Source organism: Bubalus bubalis, chromosome 16 (assembly GCF_019923935.1).
Source record: "Bubalus bubalis isolate 160015118507 breed Murrah chromosome 16, NDDB_SH_1, whole genome shotgun sequence".
Classification (NCBI taxonomy): Eukaryota; Metazoa; Chordata; class Mammalia; order Artiodactyla; family Bovidae; genus Bubalus; species Bubalus bubalis.
Window position 1 is genome coordinate 9881358 of NC_059172.1, and position 15572 is coordinate 9896929.

General features: G+C 53.4%; 1 protein-coding gene across 5 annotated transcripts in view; it reads right to left on the minus strand.

Moving 5' to 3' along the window:
- Window positions 1-15572, minus strand: part of TSPAN18 (tetraspanin 18) — a 211407-nt gene that overhangs the window by 7039 nt on the left and 188796 nt on the right. For all 5 annotated transcript variants that reach the window (XM_025266177.3, XM_025266176.3, XM_025266181.3 and 2 more), the window contains 3 exons: window positions 10996-11070; window positions 9879-9977; window positions 9145-9327 (listed from right to left, as the gene is read on the minus strand). In XM_025266177.3, coding sequence (XP_025121962.1) covers window positions 9145-9327; window positions 9879-9977; window positions 10996-11070 — 357 coding nt within the window. The remainder of the gene's footprint in view (window positions 1-9144; window positions 9328-9878; window positions 9978-10995; window positions 11071-15572) is intronic.

Sequence of the window (15572 nt, forward strand, 5' to 3'; positions counted from 1 at the left end):
CCTGACCTGGGCAGAGTGGCCAGGCGGATGGCATGGGGCCCTCCTGCTGGAGGCTGGTGGGGGCTGGGCAGGGAAGGCCCCCACAGGCCCCTCTTTGAGCACCCCGCAAACATACAGGGTGTACCCAGATGAACAGACCCCCCAGCATGGTGAGGTGGATCCAGTGTTCTTGGGGCTGACGGCATGTCAGAATCACCTGGGAAGTAGTTAACAATACACACGCCAAGGCGCACCCCCAGGACCCTGGATCAGGGGGTCTGGTGTGGAGCCCAGGAAACTACGTGGCGAGCAGATGCCCCAGGCTATTTCTAAGGCCTGTGCCATGGTCAGGCTGAGACACACCAGGCCTGGCAAGGACGACAAGGAAAGAAGGCCTTAGCTGACTGGGAGCCCAGCCAAGTGCTGTGTGGTTGGAGCCCTAAGGGCGCCCTCCCACAGGCCAGCTGGTCTGGAACCCAGCATGGCTGGAGGTGGCTTCAGAGCTGGCAGGGAAGCCCCATGCAGCCGGCCAGGCCTGGGGCCATCCTGGATCTGCCTGCAGACCCGTGTTGGGGCGGAACTCAGATTGCCAACCCCCTTGCTCTGTTTGCCTCTGTTTGTGTTAAGTCACTTCAGTTGGGTCCGACTCTGCCAGGCTCCTCTGTCCATGGGGATTCTCCAGGCAAGAATTCTGGAGTGGGTTGCCATGCTCTCCTCCAGGGGATCTTCCTGACCCAGGAATCGAACCTGTATCACTTTCAGTTCAGTTCAGTCGCTCAGTCATGTCCGACTCTTTGTGACCCCATGGACTGCAGCATGCCAGGCTTCCCTGTCCCATCACCAGCTCCCAGAGCTTACTGAAACTCATGTCCATCGAGTCAGTGATGCCATCCAACCATCTCATCCTCTGTCGTCCCCTTCTCCTCCTGCCTTCAATCTTTCCCAGCATCAGGGTCTTTTCACATGAGTCAGTTCCTCACATCAGGTGGCCAAAGTATTAGAGTTTCAGCTTCAGTATCAGTCCTTCCAATGAATATTCAGGACTGATTTCCTTTAGGATGGACTGGTTGGATCTCCTTGCAGTCCAAGGGATTCTCAAGAGTCTTCTCCAGCATCACAGTTCAAAAGCATCAATTCTTCGGCACTCAGCTTTCTTTATAGTCTAACTCTCACATCCATACGTGACTACTGGAAAAACCATAGCCTTGACTAGATGCATCTTTGATGGCAAAGTAATGTCCCTGCTTTTTAATATGCTGTCTAGGTTGGTCACAGTTTTTCTTCCAAGGAGCAAGCGTCTTTTAATTTCATGGCTGCAGTCAGCATCTGCTGTGATTTTGGAGCCCAAGAAAATAAAGTATCTCACTGTTTCCATTGTTTCGCCATCTATTTGCCATGAAGTGATGGGACTGGATGCCATGATCTTAGTTTTCTGAATGTTGAGCTTTAAGCCAACATTTTCACTCTCCACTTTCACTTTCATCAAGAGGCTCTTTAGTTCTTCTTCACTTTCTGCCATAAGGGTGGTGTCATCTGCATATCTGAGGTTATTGGTATTTCTCCTGGCAATCTTCACTGTGCTTCTTCCAGCCCAGCGTTTCTCATGATGTACTCTGCATATAAGTTAAATGAGCAGGGTGACAAGATACAGCCTTGACATACTCCTTTCCTGATTTGGAACCAGTCTGTTGTTCCATGTCCAGTTCTAACTGTTGCTTCTTGACCTGTATACAGATTTCTCAAGAGGCAGGTCAGGTGGGCTGGTATTCCCATCTCTTGAAGAATGTTCCACAGTTTGTTGTGACCCACACAGTCAAAGGCTTTGGCATAGTCAATAAAGCAGAAGTAGATATTTTTCTGGAACTCTTTGGTTTTTCGATGATCCAACTGATGTTGGCAATTAGATCTCTGGTTCCTCTGCTTTTTCTAAATCCAGCTTGAACATCTGGAAGTTCATGGTTCACATACTATTGAAGCCTGGCTTGGAGAATTTTGAGCATTACTTTGCTAGTGTGTGAGACGAGAGCAATTGTGCAGTAGTTTGAGCATTTATTGGCATTGGCTTTCTTTGGGATTGGAATGAAAACTGACCTTTTCCAGTCCTGTGGCCACTGCTGAGTTTTTCAAATTTGCTGGCATATTGAGTGCAGCACTTTCATAGCATCATCTTTTAGGATTTGAAATAGCTCAACTGGAATTCCATCACCTCCACTAAGTTTGTTTATAGTGATCCTTCTAAGGCCCACTTGACTTCGCATCTGGGATGTCTGGCTCTAGGTGAGTGATCACACCATCATGATTATCTGGGTCATGAAGATCTTTTTTGTGCAGTTCTTCTGTGTATTCTTGTCACATCTTCTTAATATCTTCTGCTTCTGTTAGGCCCATACCATTTCTGTCCTTTATCAAGCCCATCTTTGCATGAAATGTTCCCTTGGTATCTCTATTTTTCTTGAAGAGATCTCTAGTCTTTCCCATTCTATTGTTTTCCTCTATTTCTTTGCACTGATCACTGAGGAAGGCGTTCTTACCTCTCCTTGCTATTCTTTGGAAGTCTGCACTCAAATGCGTGTATCTTCCCTTTTCTCCTTCACCTGTCGCTTATCTTCTTTTCTCAGCTGTTTGTATCACCGTACGTCTCCTGTATTGGCAGGCGAGTTCTCTACCGCTAGAGCCACCTGGGGAGCCCTTGCTCTGTTTAGCTCTTTTTAAAGCGTCAGAACCCTGACAATTAGAACAGCAGCAGCAAGCGGGCCTGCTCCAGAGGGCAGGGAAGGAGACTGGGAGAGGCCTGGGAGAGGTGCTTCCAGCCTCCCATCATTCCCTGAGGCTGCCACTCATCTCCTCCCCCCACCCCCGAGTCCGCCTCCTGCCACAATACTCCACCCCCCACTCCCTCTACCCATCACAGCCTGGACTTACGATGTGCTTTGAGGGGCCACCCAGACAAGAAGCACCAGGAACCCGGGGAGAAGTGGTTACACAGGTAACACCGGCCACTTGCTTACTGGGTGAACTTACAGGCACGTTTCGTTTTATTGCGCTTCCCGGATTGTTTCTAGAAATTGACGGTTTGTGGCAACCCTGCATTGAGGAAGGCTATTGGTGCCATTTTTCCAACAGTGGTTGCTCACTTCGCCTCTGTGTCTCATCTTGGTAATTCTCACCATATTTCCAGCATTTTCATTCTTAGCAGATGTGTCACAGGGATCTGTGATCAGTGATCTTTGATGTTACTACTACCTCTTGCTTCCCAGGTGAGACTAGGGATAAAGAGCCCACCTGCCAATGCAGGAGACGTAAGAGATGTGGGTTCGATCTCTGGGTTGGGAAGATCCCCTGGAGGAGGGCATGGCAACCCACTCCAGTATTCTTGCCTGAGAATCCCATGGACAGAGGAGTCTGGCGGGCTACAGTCCACAGGTCACAAAGGGTCGGACATGACTGAGCGACTGAGCACACACTGCCTCTTGCTGATGCCTCAGATGACAGTGAGCATTTTTTAGCAATACAACATTTTAAAATTATAGCATGCATACTGATTTTTTCTTTTGACATAAAGTGATTGCACACATAACAGACTAAGGTGCAGTGTAAAAACCATTTTTAAAAAAAATTTTGCTTATTTCTTTGGCTGTGCTAGGTCTTAGTTGTGGCATGTGGGATCTAGTTCCCCAGCCAGGGATTAAACCTGGGGCCCCTGCACTGGGAGTGCAGTTTTAGCCACTGGACCTCCAGGGAAGTCCCTGAACATAATTTTTATGGACACCAGGAAACCAAAAATTTCCTGTCCCTCGCTCCATTGCAATGGTCTGGAACCGACCCCTCGGTCTCTCCGAGGTGTGCCTGTACTTACTTTTTCTCGGCCTCCTTTGCCCCATCCAAAGACTGGGGCCTGTGTAGGCTAACTACTTCCTAGGACTGGTGTGAGGATAAGATGAGATGCTACGGATAAAGCATGTGGAACACTGCTGGCAGGGATCCACCCCTCAGTCCCATTAGGACCATGTGCTTTCTCTCTGGGCCCCCCAGAGCACAGCCTGGGGGTGGGAGATGTCCGAGTGCAGAACTGGGTTGCCCTCTACAACCTGGGGAGCAGTGGACCCCCCCACACTCATGCATGCACCCCTGTACCATAAGGGGATAGGAGAAGCAGTAAGCCCCTTCTGAACTTGATGTTGACTTTCACATGCCTCACTTGGGCCTGGGGGGCCTCCTTAGGCCTGGGGGGGCCTTATCTGGCTGAGGGAAGTTGTCCCTGCACCCCTCGCCTGCTGCGGGTGGGGCACCCGGGGCCTCAACTGCTCATCTGCCCTCTGTTGGGCTCTGACACCAAAGGTTCACCCTGGGTTGAACCAAGCAGATGGCTTGGCTGATGGAGGCCCTGCTACTGAGACGCCCTCAGGGAGAGCAGCCAGGGCAGAGGGCGGACGGAAGATGCCGCCAGGACTCAGTGAGTGTCCCCTCTGGCCAGGCTCTGCTGGGGCCTCATGTGCTTCTTCTGACTTGGACCCCATTCCAGCCCCTCGAGGAAGAGGAATGGAAGGAGGGGGCAGATGACCACTGGCTCAGGGTCACCGCCGAGGAGGCAGGGAAACGGGTTGGTCCTAAGGGGAATGCAAGCGTCTTCTCTGCTCTATTCTAAAGGGAAGCAGTCGCATCAGGAAGCCCTGATTCCTGCTCATCCGAGGGGGGTGGTCCCTGGCTCAGGGGCCAAACTCCAGCTGGTACCCCTGGGTATCACCTCTTCCTCCCCCTCAGGATAGAAGCCCACCCCGACCCCTCCCCTGCCCAGTAAGACACTGCAGGGACCGTCTTCCCCACCTGCCACCAGACTGTGTGTGAGGGACGGATGCCCACCCCGACCCCTCCCCTGCCCGGTAAGACACCGCAGGGACCGTCTTCCCCACCTGCCACCAGACTGTGTGTGAGGGACGGATGCCCACCCCGACCCCTCCCCTGCCCGGTAAGACACCGCAGGGACCGTCTTCCCCACCTGCCACCAGACTGTGCGTCCCTGAGCCATGCTGCTGTTGGCAGCACCTCCCCTCATCTCTGCAGGGAGGGAACATGCCCCCACCTGACTCCCGGCTGCAGTCACCCGCCCTCCGCAACCTCATCTGACAGAGGCCAGAGGGGCCACCACGAAGACCGCCACGTTTCTACGTCCAGCATGGACCTTCCCCTGAGCCCTGCACGCCCAGCTGCCCACTGCCTGCAGGCCCCAAAGGCAGCTGACAGTCCACTCGCCCCAGGGCAGATCCGAGGTCCCCCCCCAACTGGAACCTACGGAGTCACTCCCAGCACAGCCTCATCCTCCCTTCCCCAGAGTCAATCTACCACTGTTTCGGTCCTGATTCCTTTCTTAGATGCATACACTTCTCTGTGTCTCCTCTACTGTCATCCTGGTCTAACCCAGCCTCATTTCTCACTGGGACCAGTGTTCTATTCCCTCCTGTCTACTCAGGCCCATCTCTAACCCCTGGCCAGTAAGCAGCCAGAGAGCCAGCATGGCCACAACCCCATGTGGAACTTGGGCTTCTCTGCTTGTCTAGCACCTTTGCCCTGGGTCCACAGGTGCTGCATGGTCTGGCCCTGCTGATACCCTCACCTGGAGCTAATCTTGCCTTATTCACTGTCCTCCAGCCATACTGGCCTTCCCTTGGTTCTGGGACACACCATGCTCCCTCCTACCCCGGGGCCTTTGCACAGGCTGCTCTCACTCTCTGGCTGGAATGCTTTTCCCTTGTCAGGAAGATAAGAGTGTAGAAATTTATGTTTATGAGAGTCACAGCATCACCCATACTCATGACCACCCAGGAAGTAGGTGGGGAGCCATGAGGATAAAGCAGAGAATCAGTGATGCTATGCGGCAAGAAGACTTAAGACCACCCTGACAAGTGGGGGAAATAGATGGTTTCCTCTTGGGTCACGGTCTAGCTAGGTCACCACCTCCTGGGACAACCCCAGATTTTTTTTTCCAGCAGGGAAATGCATTCTTGACTTGCCCATATGACTATCTTAATCCAGGGAAGGCCGAGAAATGAGCAGGGGAAGCTGCCATGGTGGATTCAACTCATACCAATGGAGGAGCCTGATTTTTCATCTTGGATCACATTCTTTGAGGACTTCCTCATTTCTCTTCATTGGCATTCAGTGATAAACAGGGATGGTGGACTAATTCAGTACCCATAAATGAGTGCCCTCTGCCTCAGCTCCTGACAGCCATGTGACTGAGTCCTGGCCAATGAGACCTAAGCACATGTCTTAGGGAGGTTTCTGGGAAAGAAGCTGGCGCCACCTTTTCAGTTTCTTCCCATCTTCAACGAGTGGAATGTCTGGAGCCATGGCAGCCGTTTTGCCACCATGAAGTACTAAGCACAAGGAAAGGTTGCAAGGATTACCGAGACTAGGCCTTGGCTGACATGATGGAGCCACTGATAAATAGAGAAGCCACCATCTTCCAGAATTCTTACTGTGTGTGAAACACAGAGGCATTTGCCTTGAGTGTAGATTTTCAGTTTCAAATATTTTGCTACTGACTCAACATTGTGATGAGGATGTGAGGCAAAGTCAGAAATGCATCCTGGGCTTCAGGGAACTGGGCTTTGGAGAAAAGACAGAGCGAGTCCCTCAGCAGAAGCTTTTAAAAGGAAGAGTGCTCAGGAGGATGCTAGCGCCTCAGAAAAGGAATCCCAGAAGTCAGTCTCAGGCAGTCCTCATGAGGAGCAGGGGAAGAGTCACGGAACTAATGTAGCTGCACAGGGATCTCTCTGATGAGCTTCGATTTCAAAGCCACGCCTGGGAGAAGGAAGGAAGCAGTATAGTGGAGGATGAAGCCAGAAAAGAACAGGGCCCATGAGAAGCCTCCCTGAACAATTCACAAGTGGCTTTAGGAAAGAGCTTTGGCTGCAGGCAGCAAGCAGTCCTATTGGTAGAAGTTTGTTTGTCTTTATCAACCCCTGTCTTCATCAAAACCATAGTCAAAGCTATGGCTTTTCCAGTGGTCATGTATGGATGTGAGAGTTGGACTACAAAGAAAGCTGAGCGCCGAGGAATTAATTCTTTTGAACTGTGGTGCTGGAGAAGACTCTTGAGAGTCCCTTGGACTGCAAGGAGATCCAACCTGTCAATCCTAAAGGAAATCAGTCCTGAATATTCATTGGAAGGACTGATGTTGAAGCTGAAACTCTAATACTTTGGCCACCTGATGCAAAGAACTGACTCATTGGAAAAGACCCTGTTGCTGGGAAAGATTGAAAGCAGGAGGAGAAGGGGATGACAGAGGATGAGATGGTTGGATGGCATCACCGACTCGATGGACATGAGTTTCAGTAAGCTCTGGGAGTTGGTGATGGACAGGGAAGCCTGGCATGCTGCAGTCCATGGGGTTGCAAAGAGTCAGACATGACTGAGTGACTGAACTGACTGATCAACCCCTGAGTTGCTGGCTGCTCTGCTCCATATGGTTGTTGGTGGCCCAAGCACCTTCTCTCTTGATGCTTGGATATTCTAGGGGATCAGCCTCCTCTGCAAGGTCTGAGATGGCTGTCAACCATGAGTTGGGGGTGGGGGTGGTGAGAAGGAGAAGGGATGGGCACAGCGCTTTCTCTTAAGGACGTGGTTCAGTTGCACAGATCATCTCTACTTTCCTCCCTTTGGCTAGAACTTGCCATGTGGCCTAGCTGCAAGGGAGGCTGGAAGAGCGGGTTTACCTGGTGGTCACTGGGTCTGTAAACCTCCTCTTTCCAAGGAGGATGCCTCCACCGAACACAAGGGCAGCCAGCTGTCTCTGCCATTGCATGGGGAATCTGAGGTCCAGAGAGTGAGTCTTGGCCAAGCTGACATGGCTGCTGACAGCCCAGGTCTGCCTGCCATCACAGCCTGAAACCGCCCCCTCCCCATGCTCGGCAGCCTCTCCTCAGGGCTGAGACCTAACCCCTGGGGTGGCTGTCCCTGCCCCCAGCTCGCAGCAGCCTCATCCCAGGACCTTTGTTTCTGTACTTAGGTCTCTTTCACTCAACGCAGGGACACAGGACTATAAGGGATGGAGGAATGTGACTCTCTGGGCCTGGGGAACCCTTTGACATGACGTGGGCAGGTGCAGGAGGAGAGGGTGCTGAGTTTATGAGGCAAAGCTGAAGCTGGAAAGAGTCTCATTAGATGGCCAGGGTCAGGCCTCAGTCCAACTCTCCCCTTCCCTGGGGGGACTCTGAGAGGCTTGCCTTAAGCCCTACCCCCGTCCCACCCTAGTCCCTTCTAGCCCATCATCTGGTTTTATTTTCTTTATAGTGAAATGATTACTTCATGGGAGATTATGACTTCTTATGTGCTTTCTGCTTGCTTATCATCTGCTTCCTCTAGCCAGACCGTAGGCCCTGCAGGAACAGGGGCTTTGCCTCCTGTCCCCTGCTGTGGTTCCTGGCATCTGGAGCTCTCCCATCAAAGGCCAAATCAAGCACGGGGTGTGGGGCTCAGTTCACCCTCATTCTCCCCCCACTGCCCCGCCCTCCCCCAGCCTGGCCTCACACATCCCCCTGAGGAGTGTGGGACTGGTAAGTAGGAAGGGGGATCAAGGTCAAGGGCACTGTGAGTCTCACCGAGGGGACATAGCAGGAAGGGAAAGGGCCTCTTCTGAGACTTAGAGGAAGTCCTTGGGTTGCGAAAGAAGCCAAGAAGTCTAGGAGCTTCCCTGACTTTGGAGGCTAAGGTCAGGGAAATCTTATTCTCTTGGAGCCTGGGGTGCTTCCACATGACAAATGTGAGTTCTCCCCAGATAAAATGCACCGCTGAGGAGGGGCCCTGCTGCGTAATTCTGGTTTTCATTCTTGAGACCTGCAGTACCAGAAGGTCAGGGAGTGTTCTACTTGGAACACTGGAAAACTCCTAGTTACCCTTGAACCCCAGTCAAAACGCCCACTCCTCTGGTCTGCGACACTGATGGACTGTCTGCCATTCTCATCCTTTAACCCCTTTGGCTGGCTCTCAGGGGCATGAACGGAGCCTTCCTTAGCCCCCGTTCAGGGGTCCCACATCACAGCCAACATTTCCGCGGGATTCCCCGAGTGCCTTCAGATCTTCTGGGCCCACACTGCCACCCACCCAGCTTGGCCAGCCATTCCTGATGCACAGGTCTCCCCTGCCAGGGGAAGCAGGGCCTGGTACCTGCTTGTTCAGGAACAGGTCCCTTCCCAGGAGGCATTCCTCTCTGCTCAGCAGGACCCCGTCCCGACTCTGGGGTTCTCTCCGGCAGCAGGCCTCCGGCACCTCATCACTGTCCAAAGTCAGGAGTCGGAAAACTGATGCATACTTAAAGTCTTCAGGCCCGTTGACCCCACAGCAACCAAACTAGGACAGAGCAGAGAGAAGAGGGGGATAGGAGCTGGAGCCAGGCATGAGAGTGAGGAGACAAACGCAAAGCCTATCCACAGGCCACTGTGAGGCAGCGTAGTGGGGGGTAGTCATGATCCAAGTGGGAGCTGGCCTCACCTGCTGCTCCTGTACAACCCCGGGAAAGCCACTCAGCCTCTCTGAGCCTCCAGTGTCCTCATTGGTAAAATGAGAGTGGTGGTAACAATTCCTACTTCACCGGCGCTGAGCACTCAGTAAGTAGCTGCTATGGTTACTACCACTGATAACAGTTACAATTGCTTGAGGACTCAAGACAGGGAGGGCAAACAGCTTTCACCCTGAGTTCGGACTGTGGCTGATGGGCAACAGCTGCCCAAGATGCTGTGCGGATGGATGCCGGTTCTGAGGCTGGGCCTGGGCTGGCAGATCAGTGCCTGATTGATTATTGATATCTGCATAGGTGCAGAGAGCAAGGCTCTGGCAGCCAGATAATGGCTCCCCTGGGCGTCAGGGCTCTGAGGGCTCAGAGCATCCCTGGGGCCACTCACCGTGATCATGACAGAGTTCCAGGTGGCGGAGAAGACGTCCGTGTCGTTGTTGCCCTGGTAGTGCTTGGTGAGCTCCTTGGTGAAGAATTCACGGGTGAGCTGGAGGCAGAGGGAGGGGCTGGACTGAGAGCCATGGCAGCTTGATACGGCGCCCCCTTCTCTGGCTTCTCCACTGATCTGCTCTGGGGGAGGGTGGGGGAAGGTCACTGGGCCCTAGTGCCTGGGACCCTCCTTGTAAGCAGCTGACTTGGGGCGGGCCCTTGGGGCCCACCCCCTACCTCTAAGGACCTGTGGCCTCCCTGCATCATCAGATCCCCAGCATGAACACGCAGACTACCCACACAGCCCACAGCAAGCCACCGGGGAACCTCCGCCAGTACTGCAGCTCTTTCCAGAGGGTGGCTGGTCCACAGTTGGGGGCTCACCCCTCCTGCCACTCCCTAACCCTGAGCTGTTCCTCAGACAGAGCCGAGAGGATGCGCTGTGTCCTGGGCCCTGAAGAAGCCCCTGTGTGTGCAGCAAGCCGTCTCTGCAGAGCCCCAGATTCCCCGAGACTCTTGGAAGTCATTGCTACCTTCAAAATACTCCCCGGAGGCCTGATCACCCTGCTCCCCTCTGCAGGGAAGGGTGGGGCCCTCGGTGGTTGGAGCCTCTGGGATACGATGGTCTCTGGGGGTAAGTGGCCCAAACTACATACTTGCCAGGGCCTCATCCAGGAAGGCTCTGCCCTGTTCTCCTGCTTGGCGCAGATTCTGCATGGGGGCTGGGGGTGGGGTGGGGGGTGGGAAGCCTCTCTGACTATCCTTGGAACAACTACTGCTGGGCCAGTGCTGGGCAAGGCATAGAATGGAAGATTCTAGAGTCAGAGATGGGGTTGCACCAGACGCTTGGAAAGAGCGGAGACCCTTATGGGCCCTCTGACTCTGACCTTCTGGAAAAGTCCTTGCAGGGACAGGCTCGCAGGTTTCTTTTGGGGCTGTGGGGCTTCACTGGGTGGGGTGGTGGATTGTGATTGGAGCTGGAACAACTGGATGAGGGGACGCTGACTCTCTGAGACCCTCTGGGGACGGAGGGGCTGGCCATGAATGGGCCGGGGCACACGAGGCCAGGTACGTACATTTCCCCTGAAGATGAAGGCCAGGATGGCTGCTGAGAGCTCTGCCAAGAAGATGATCAGGATGAACAAGAAGAACTGCAGAGAGAAGCGGGCAGACTTGTGAGTCCCGAGGGCAGGTAGGAAGGGGACAGCTGACCGTTCTCTGAGGCACCCTTCCATCTGTCACATGATGGTGGCAATGTACTGATTTTGTAAGACTGAGGAACTCAACTGCCATAAACCAGACATCTTTCATAATAAACACCCCGACAATCCATCTTTGGAGCCAACAAGGTTGTAATACAAATATGGAACAAATAAACATACAGATATCTGTGCAAATGGCACCCTTTAGAGGCCCCTTGTGCAGTGGGCGCTCTGAGCAACTGTACTTGGCAGCCCTTGAAGAAGATCGATGTTGAAACTTGTTTGGACCTCCCCCAGGTGGACAGTCCAAGTAGTGGGAATCCTGAAGTCCCTGGCGATCCCTGGCTGGCTGTCCTCACCCCATCAGGCCCAGGCCACCTCTCCCTGCCTGGCTGCCTCTCATTCCCATGGGTAGTGGGGGAAGTGACGTTACTTTTCAGCTGCAATAAAGGAGCATGATCGGAGGGAAGGTGGTATGTCTATCAAAATCTGAAAACCCAGGGGCTGGGAGTCTGGAATCTAACAGAGCCCCCCTCTGTGCTACTCTCTGCATGTCTCCATGTTGCCCAAACTTACCACGACACCTCTTGCCTCGGGCACCTCACACGCTGAGCTCCCTGAAAGGCCCTGCCCTTGCTTGCCCACCAGCACCCTGCTTTCCAGACTCGGCTCCTGGATCCCCCACATCCCAGGGTCCTGCAGAAGTGTGCACCGCAGCCGCTGTGTCCCCGCCGGGTCACCACCATCAGCTGGGATCCAGCGGGCAGTGTTCTCGACGCTCAGACAGCACCGGTGTTGGTATACGGCTCTCCGATGAGTAAATGAATCCACGAGTGACCAGCTCGCCATAATGACCTTGCTATCTGCTATCTCCAGGCCCAGGCCATCATGGGCACTGTTGTGGGTGGATGGTTGTCGGCAGAAAGAAGAGGAAGCGGCTGTGCCCTCACTTCTCAGCATTGTTCCCCTGCACTGGGACAATCCTGGAGCTGTCAGCCCACCTGGAGACCACCAGCAGGGCCCTGAAGCCCCAGCTGCACATGCCCACAGTGGCCCCGGGACCTGCTCCCTTGCTCGGGTCACAGTCCTCCGAACTTCCAGTGCGCACCGTGTGTGCCCAGGCTGGAAGGAAGCGAAGGGGCCTGAGCTTGTCCTCAGCACTTCAGCCTCTCTCCTCCTCCCCCTCCCCGGCCTCGCTTTGAAAGTCTTAAGACCTGGAGGCTTTTCTGGGCTCCAGGATTACATGCTGTTAGGATCCTCTGTTCTAGAATCGGAGGTCCCGCGTTTATTTCCACTGTGCCGCTTGCCAGCTGGGCCAGCTCCGTCAGGTTCTACCGTGTCTGGGTTCCAGTTTCTCCATCCAGAGAACAAGGGTGTCGATGGTCAGCAGCTGCTTTGCGAGGCTGCCCAGAGGCTTCAGTGAAATGACTCATGTAAGATCCACGCTTAGGTGTTAAGCGCTGCATGCCTGCGGGAGTGCGTGAGTGCTAAGTCACTTCAGTTGTGTCCGACTCTTTGGGACCTTGTGACCTGTAGCCCACCAGGCTCCTCTGTCCATGGGATTGTCTCCAGGCAAGAATACCGGACTGGGTCGTCACGCCCTCCTCCAGGGGATCTCCCTGACCCAGGGATTGAACCCGCGTGTCTTGAGTCTCCCGCGTTGGCAAGCAGGCTCTTTAACAGCACTGCCACCCAGGAAGCCCCAAGCTCTGGACAGATGATAGTTGTCCTGCGTTTTCCAGAGACCACCCACGCCAGTGCTTGTCTCCAGGAAGGCCACGCTCGCGCTTGGTTCTGAGCCTTCCTCACGCTGTGCACGACGCCGCACCCGCATTATCTCACTGATGCGGTGCTAAGTCCCCTGGAAAGTGCACGCACGCTCCCAGAGTGATGAGCACGCGGAGTTCACAAGCTCCGTCTCATCCATAGTTTATAACTGTCTAAGCCGAGATCGATAGGCAGAGACAGCTCCGTCACATCAGTGGGGTGGAAACCATTTCTGAGGCTGCTCTTTATGCCAGCCTGAGGACTGCCAGCAACTCCACCGAGAGGGCAGAGGGCAGGGCGGGGCTCCATGGAGGCCTGGTGAAACAGAACCAGATAACCATCTGTCACCAGCCAAATGGAGGTGCCAGGAGCCCTGCCAGGGCCCTTCATCACCGTCACAGGGATGAGAGGCTGCGGAGGTGGGGAACATACCTCTTAACCCAAGGACCAGCTCGTGGAAGTGGAGGGGGATGGGATGGGCACTGCGGCCAGGGGCAGGCTGCCCAGGGTACAGGACGTCTTCTGTCACTCTCCTTTCCGGGTGGGGAGCTCTACCTCCCAGCTTCAGCCCTAGGTCACCCCACACAGCTGACTGCAGCGAGGCTTCCCGCAGGTCTGCTTCCCAACCTATCAGAACCAGAGCCCCAGGTTTTAAGACTCGGCTGGCCTGCAGGGTCTCTTGTGGATCAACACCAATCCTTTCGTTTTCAACTTATCAAATGCTTATAAGTGCCAGGAAAACAGTTAAGCAAGATGTACATTTTCTTATTGAATGCTGATCAAAATATTATGGCTGGAAAGGTGGTATTATTATCCCCAGCTTACATAGGAGGAATCTGAAGTTCAGAGAGCTTAAGTGATGGACCCCAGGTCACACAGCCGGGAAGTGGCATGGCAGGGATAAGAACCAGGCTTTGCTGACTGCAGAGGCCAGGCCCTGACCCACGCCTCCTCTCTGTCCCTTCGGTCCAGGCCCGTTTACTGAGCACATGCTCTGTGCCAGGTACTGTGGTAGGTCGTTGTTGTCCAGTTGCTTAGTCGTGTCCAACTCTTCTGCAATCCCATGGACTGTAGCCCGCCAGGCTCTTCTGTCCCTGGGACTACCCAAGCAAGAATACTGGAGTGAGTTGCCATTTCCTTCTCCAGGGGATCTTCCTGATCCGGGGATCAAACCCTCATCTGCTGCCTTGGCAGGTGGATTCCTTATCACTCTGAGCCACCCGGGAAGCCCACTGTGCTAGGCACCGATAAACAAATACACACAAGCGCGATGTGATCACCACTCTGATGGAGTTTCCACTGAGCCAAGATTCATGATCCACGAAATGAAATTCACGAGATGAAAAGCTTAAGAGTCATGAGATGAGATGAAAGAATAAACCTGTAACTCATTGATGGGGAAAGCAGGTCTCCCCAGAGGAAGAGCGTCTGCAGATCTCTTGGCCACTGTTCCCACCTGAAGCAGGGGCCCCCAAAAGCCTGGGCACGGAGCGGGTGACATGAGTGTAAGTCACCTGGAGGAAAGTGCAGGGCTGTGGGGCCAACATCGGTAACAAGGTCACTTCTGCCAGCATCTCCAGCATGAAACAATTGCCTCCTGCTTGACGAGATTACTACTGGTTATTTGAAGGGGGATCCCGCCTGGACCCAGCCACAGGGCTGATGCTTTCTGGGGCTCCCCCGAACCAGGGCCTTTCCCAGAGTGTGTTTCTCTTGAGTTATCTGACCTCATCCCATTTGCCTAAGGGCACACTTGCCAGTAATTCCTCAACATCAAATTTACAACGCTTTGCTAAGGATCAGGCGATTAATAAAGGGGTAAAAACTGCTATTTTGCCTACTTGTGAGCATTTCCAGACTTTTCTAACCCATCTGCCTACAATACATCTGCTTTTCTTTCTCGTTTCTAATAATATTTACCAAATTTACATACTTGATGTACAATTCAGCTCGTTTTATCGCTTTTAAATTCTACTCTTCCCTTTTTGCTGTTCTCTTTTCCAATTTAGCATGCCTTGGTTATAAAATATTTTTAAAATGTGAAGCTTTCAATAAATGGGTTAGAAACATTCCTTGAACTGTTTGTAGGTGAGCAGCTAGGCAAAAAGGGATGCCACAAAATGTCACCAAAAGGCTGAAGTTGTCTTGTGGTCCATGAAAATGCTCTAGAATTGATCAACAGGACTGTTTGGAAAAACATGTTTTAGAAAAGTAGGTCATTAGGTGACATTAGGGCCATGGCTCTTGGGCTAAGGGTCACCGGGGCCCCTCAGGGCTTAGCCTCCGAGCAGGGGCAGGGGTTGCCCGGTGACCTCCATCTCCAGGCCTCCTCTCTCTGTGGGGCTTTGAGCCCCAGTTCCAGAGGGGACTGAAGTCACTCTCTTGGCTTCTCCCAAGACTAGTCTTTGCTTCTTCCCCGAAGGGTGACGAAGTGGCTCAGGCTTCTTTAACGGCCAAGGAGTGGTGAGACTCGGTGCTGGAACCACCCTGCACGGCTGAGTCCAGGTTGGAAAAAAAAAGTGGTTCTTCTTACTTTTCAGGTCATGAATCAATCTGTAAACCTTGCAGAAGCTGTGGGGGCTCCAGAAACACGCAAGCACGCACACCACACACACAGAACACACATGTATAGGCACACACACAGAGGCCCTGCATAATATTTTGCATATAATTTTGGTTGAGTT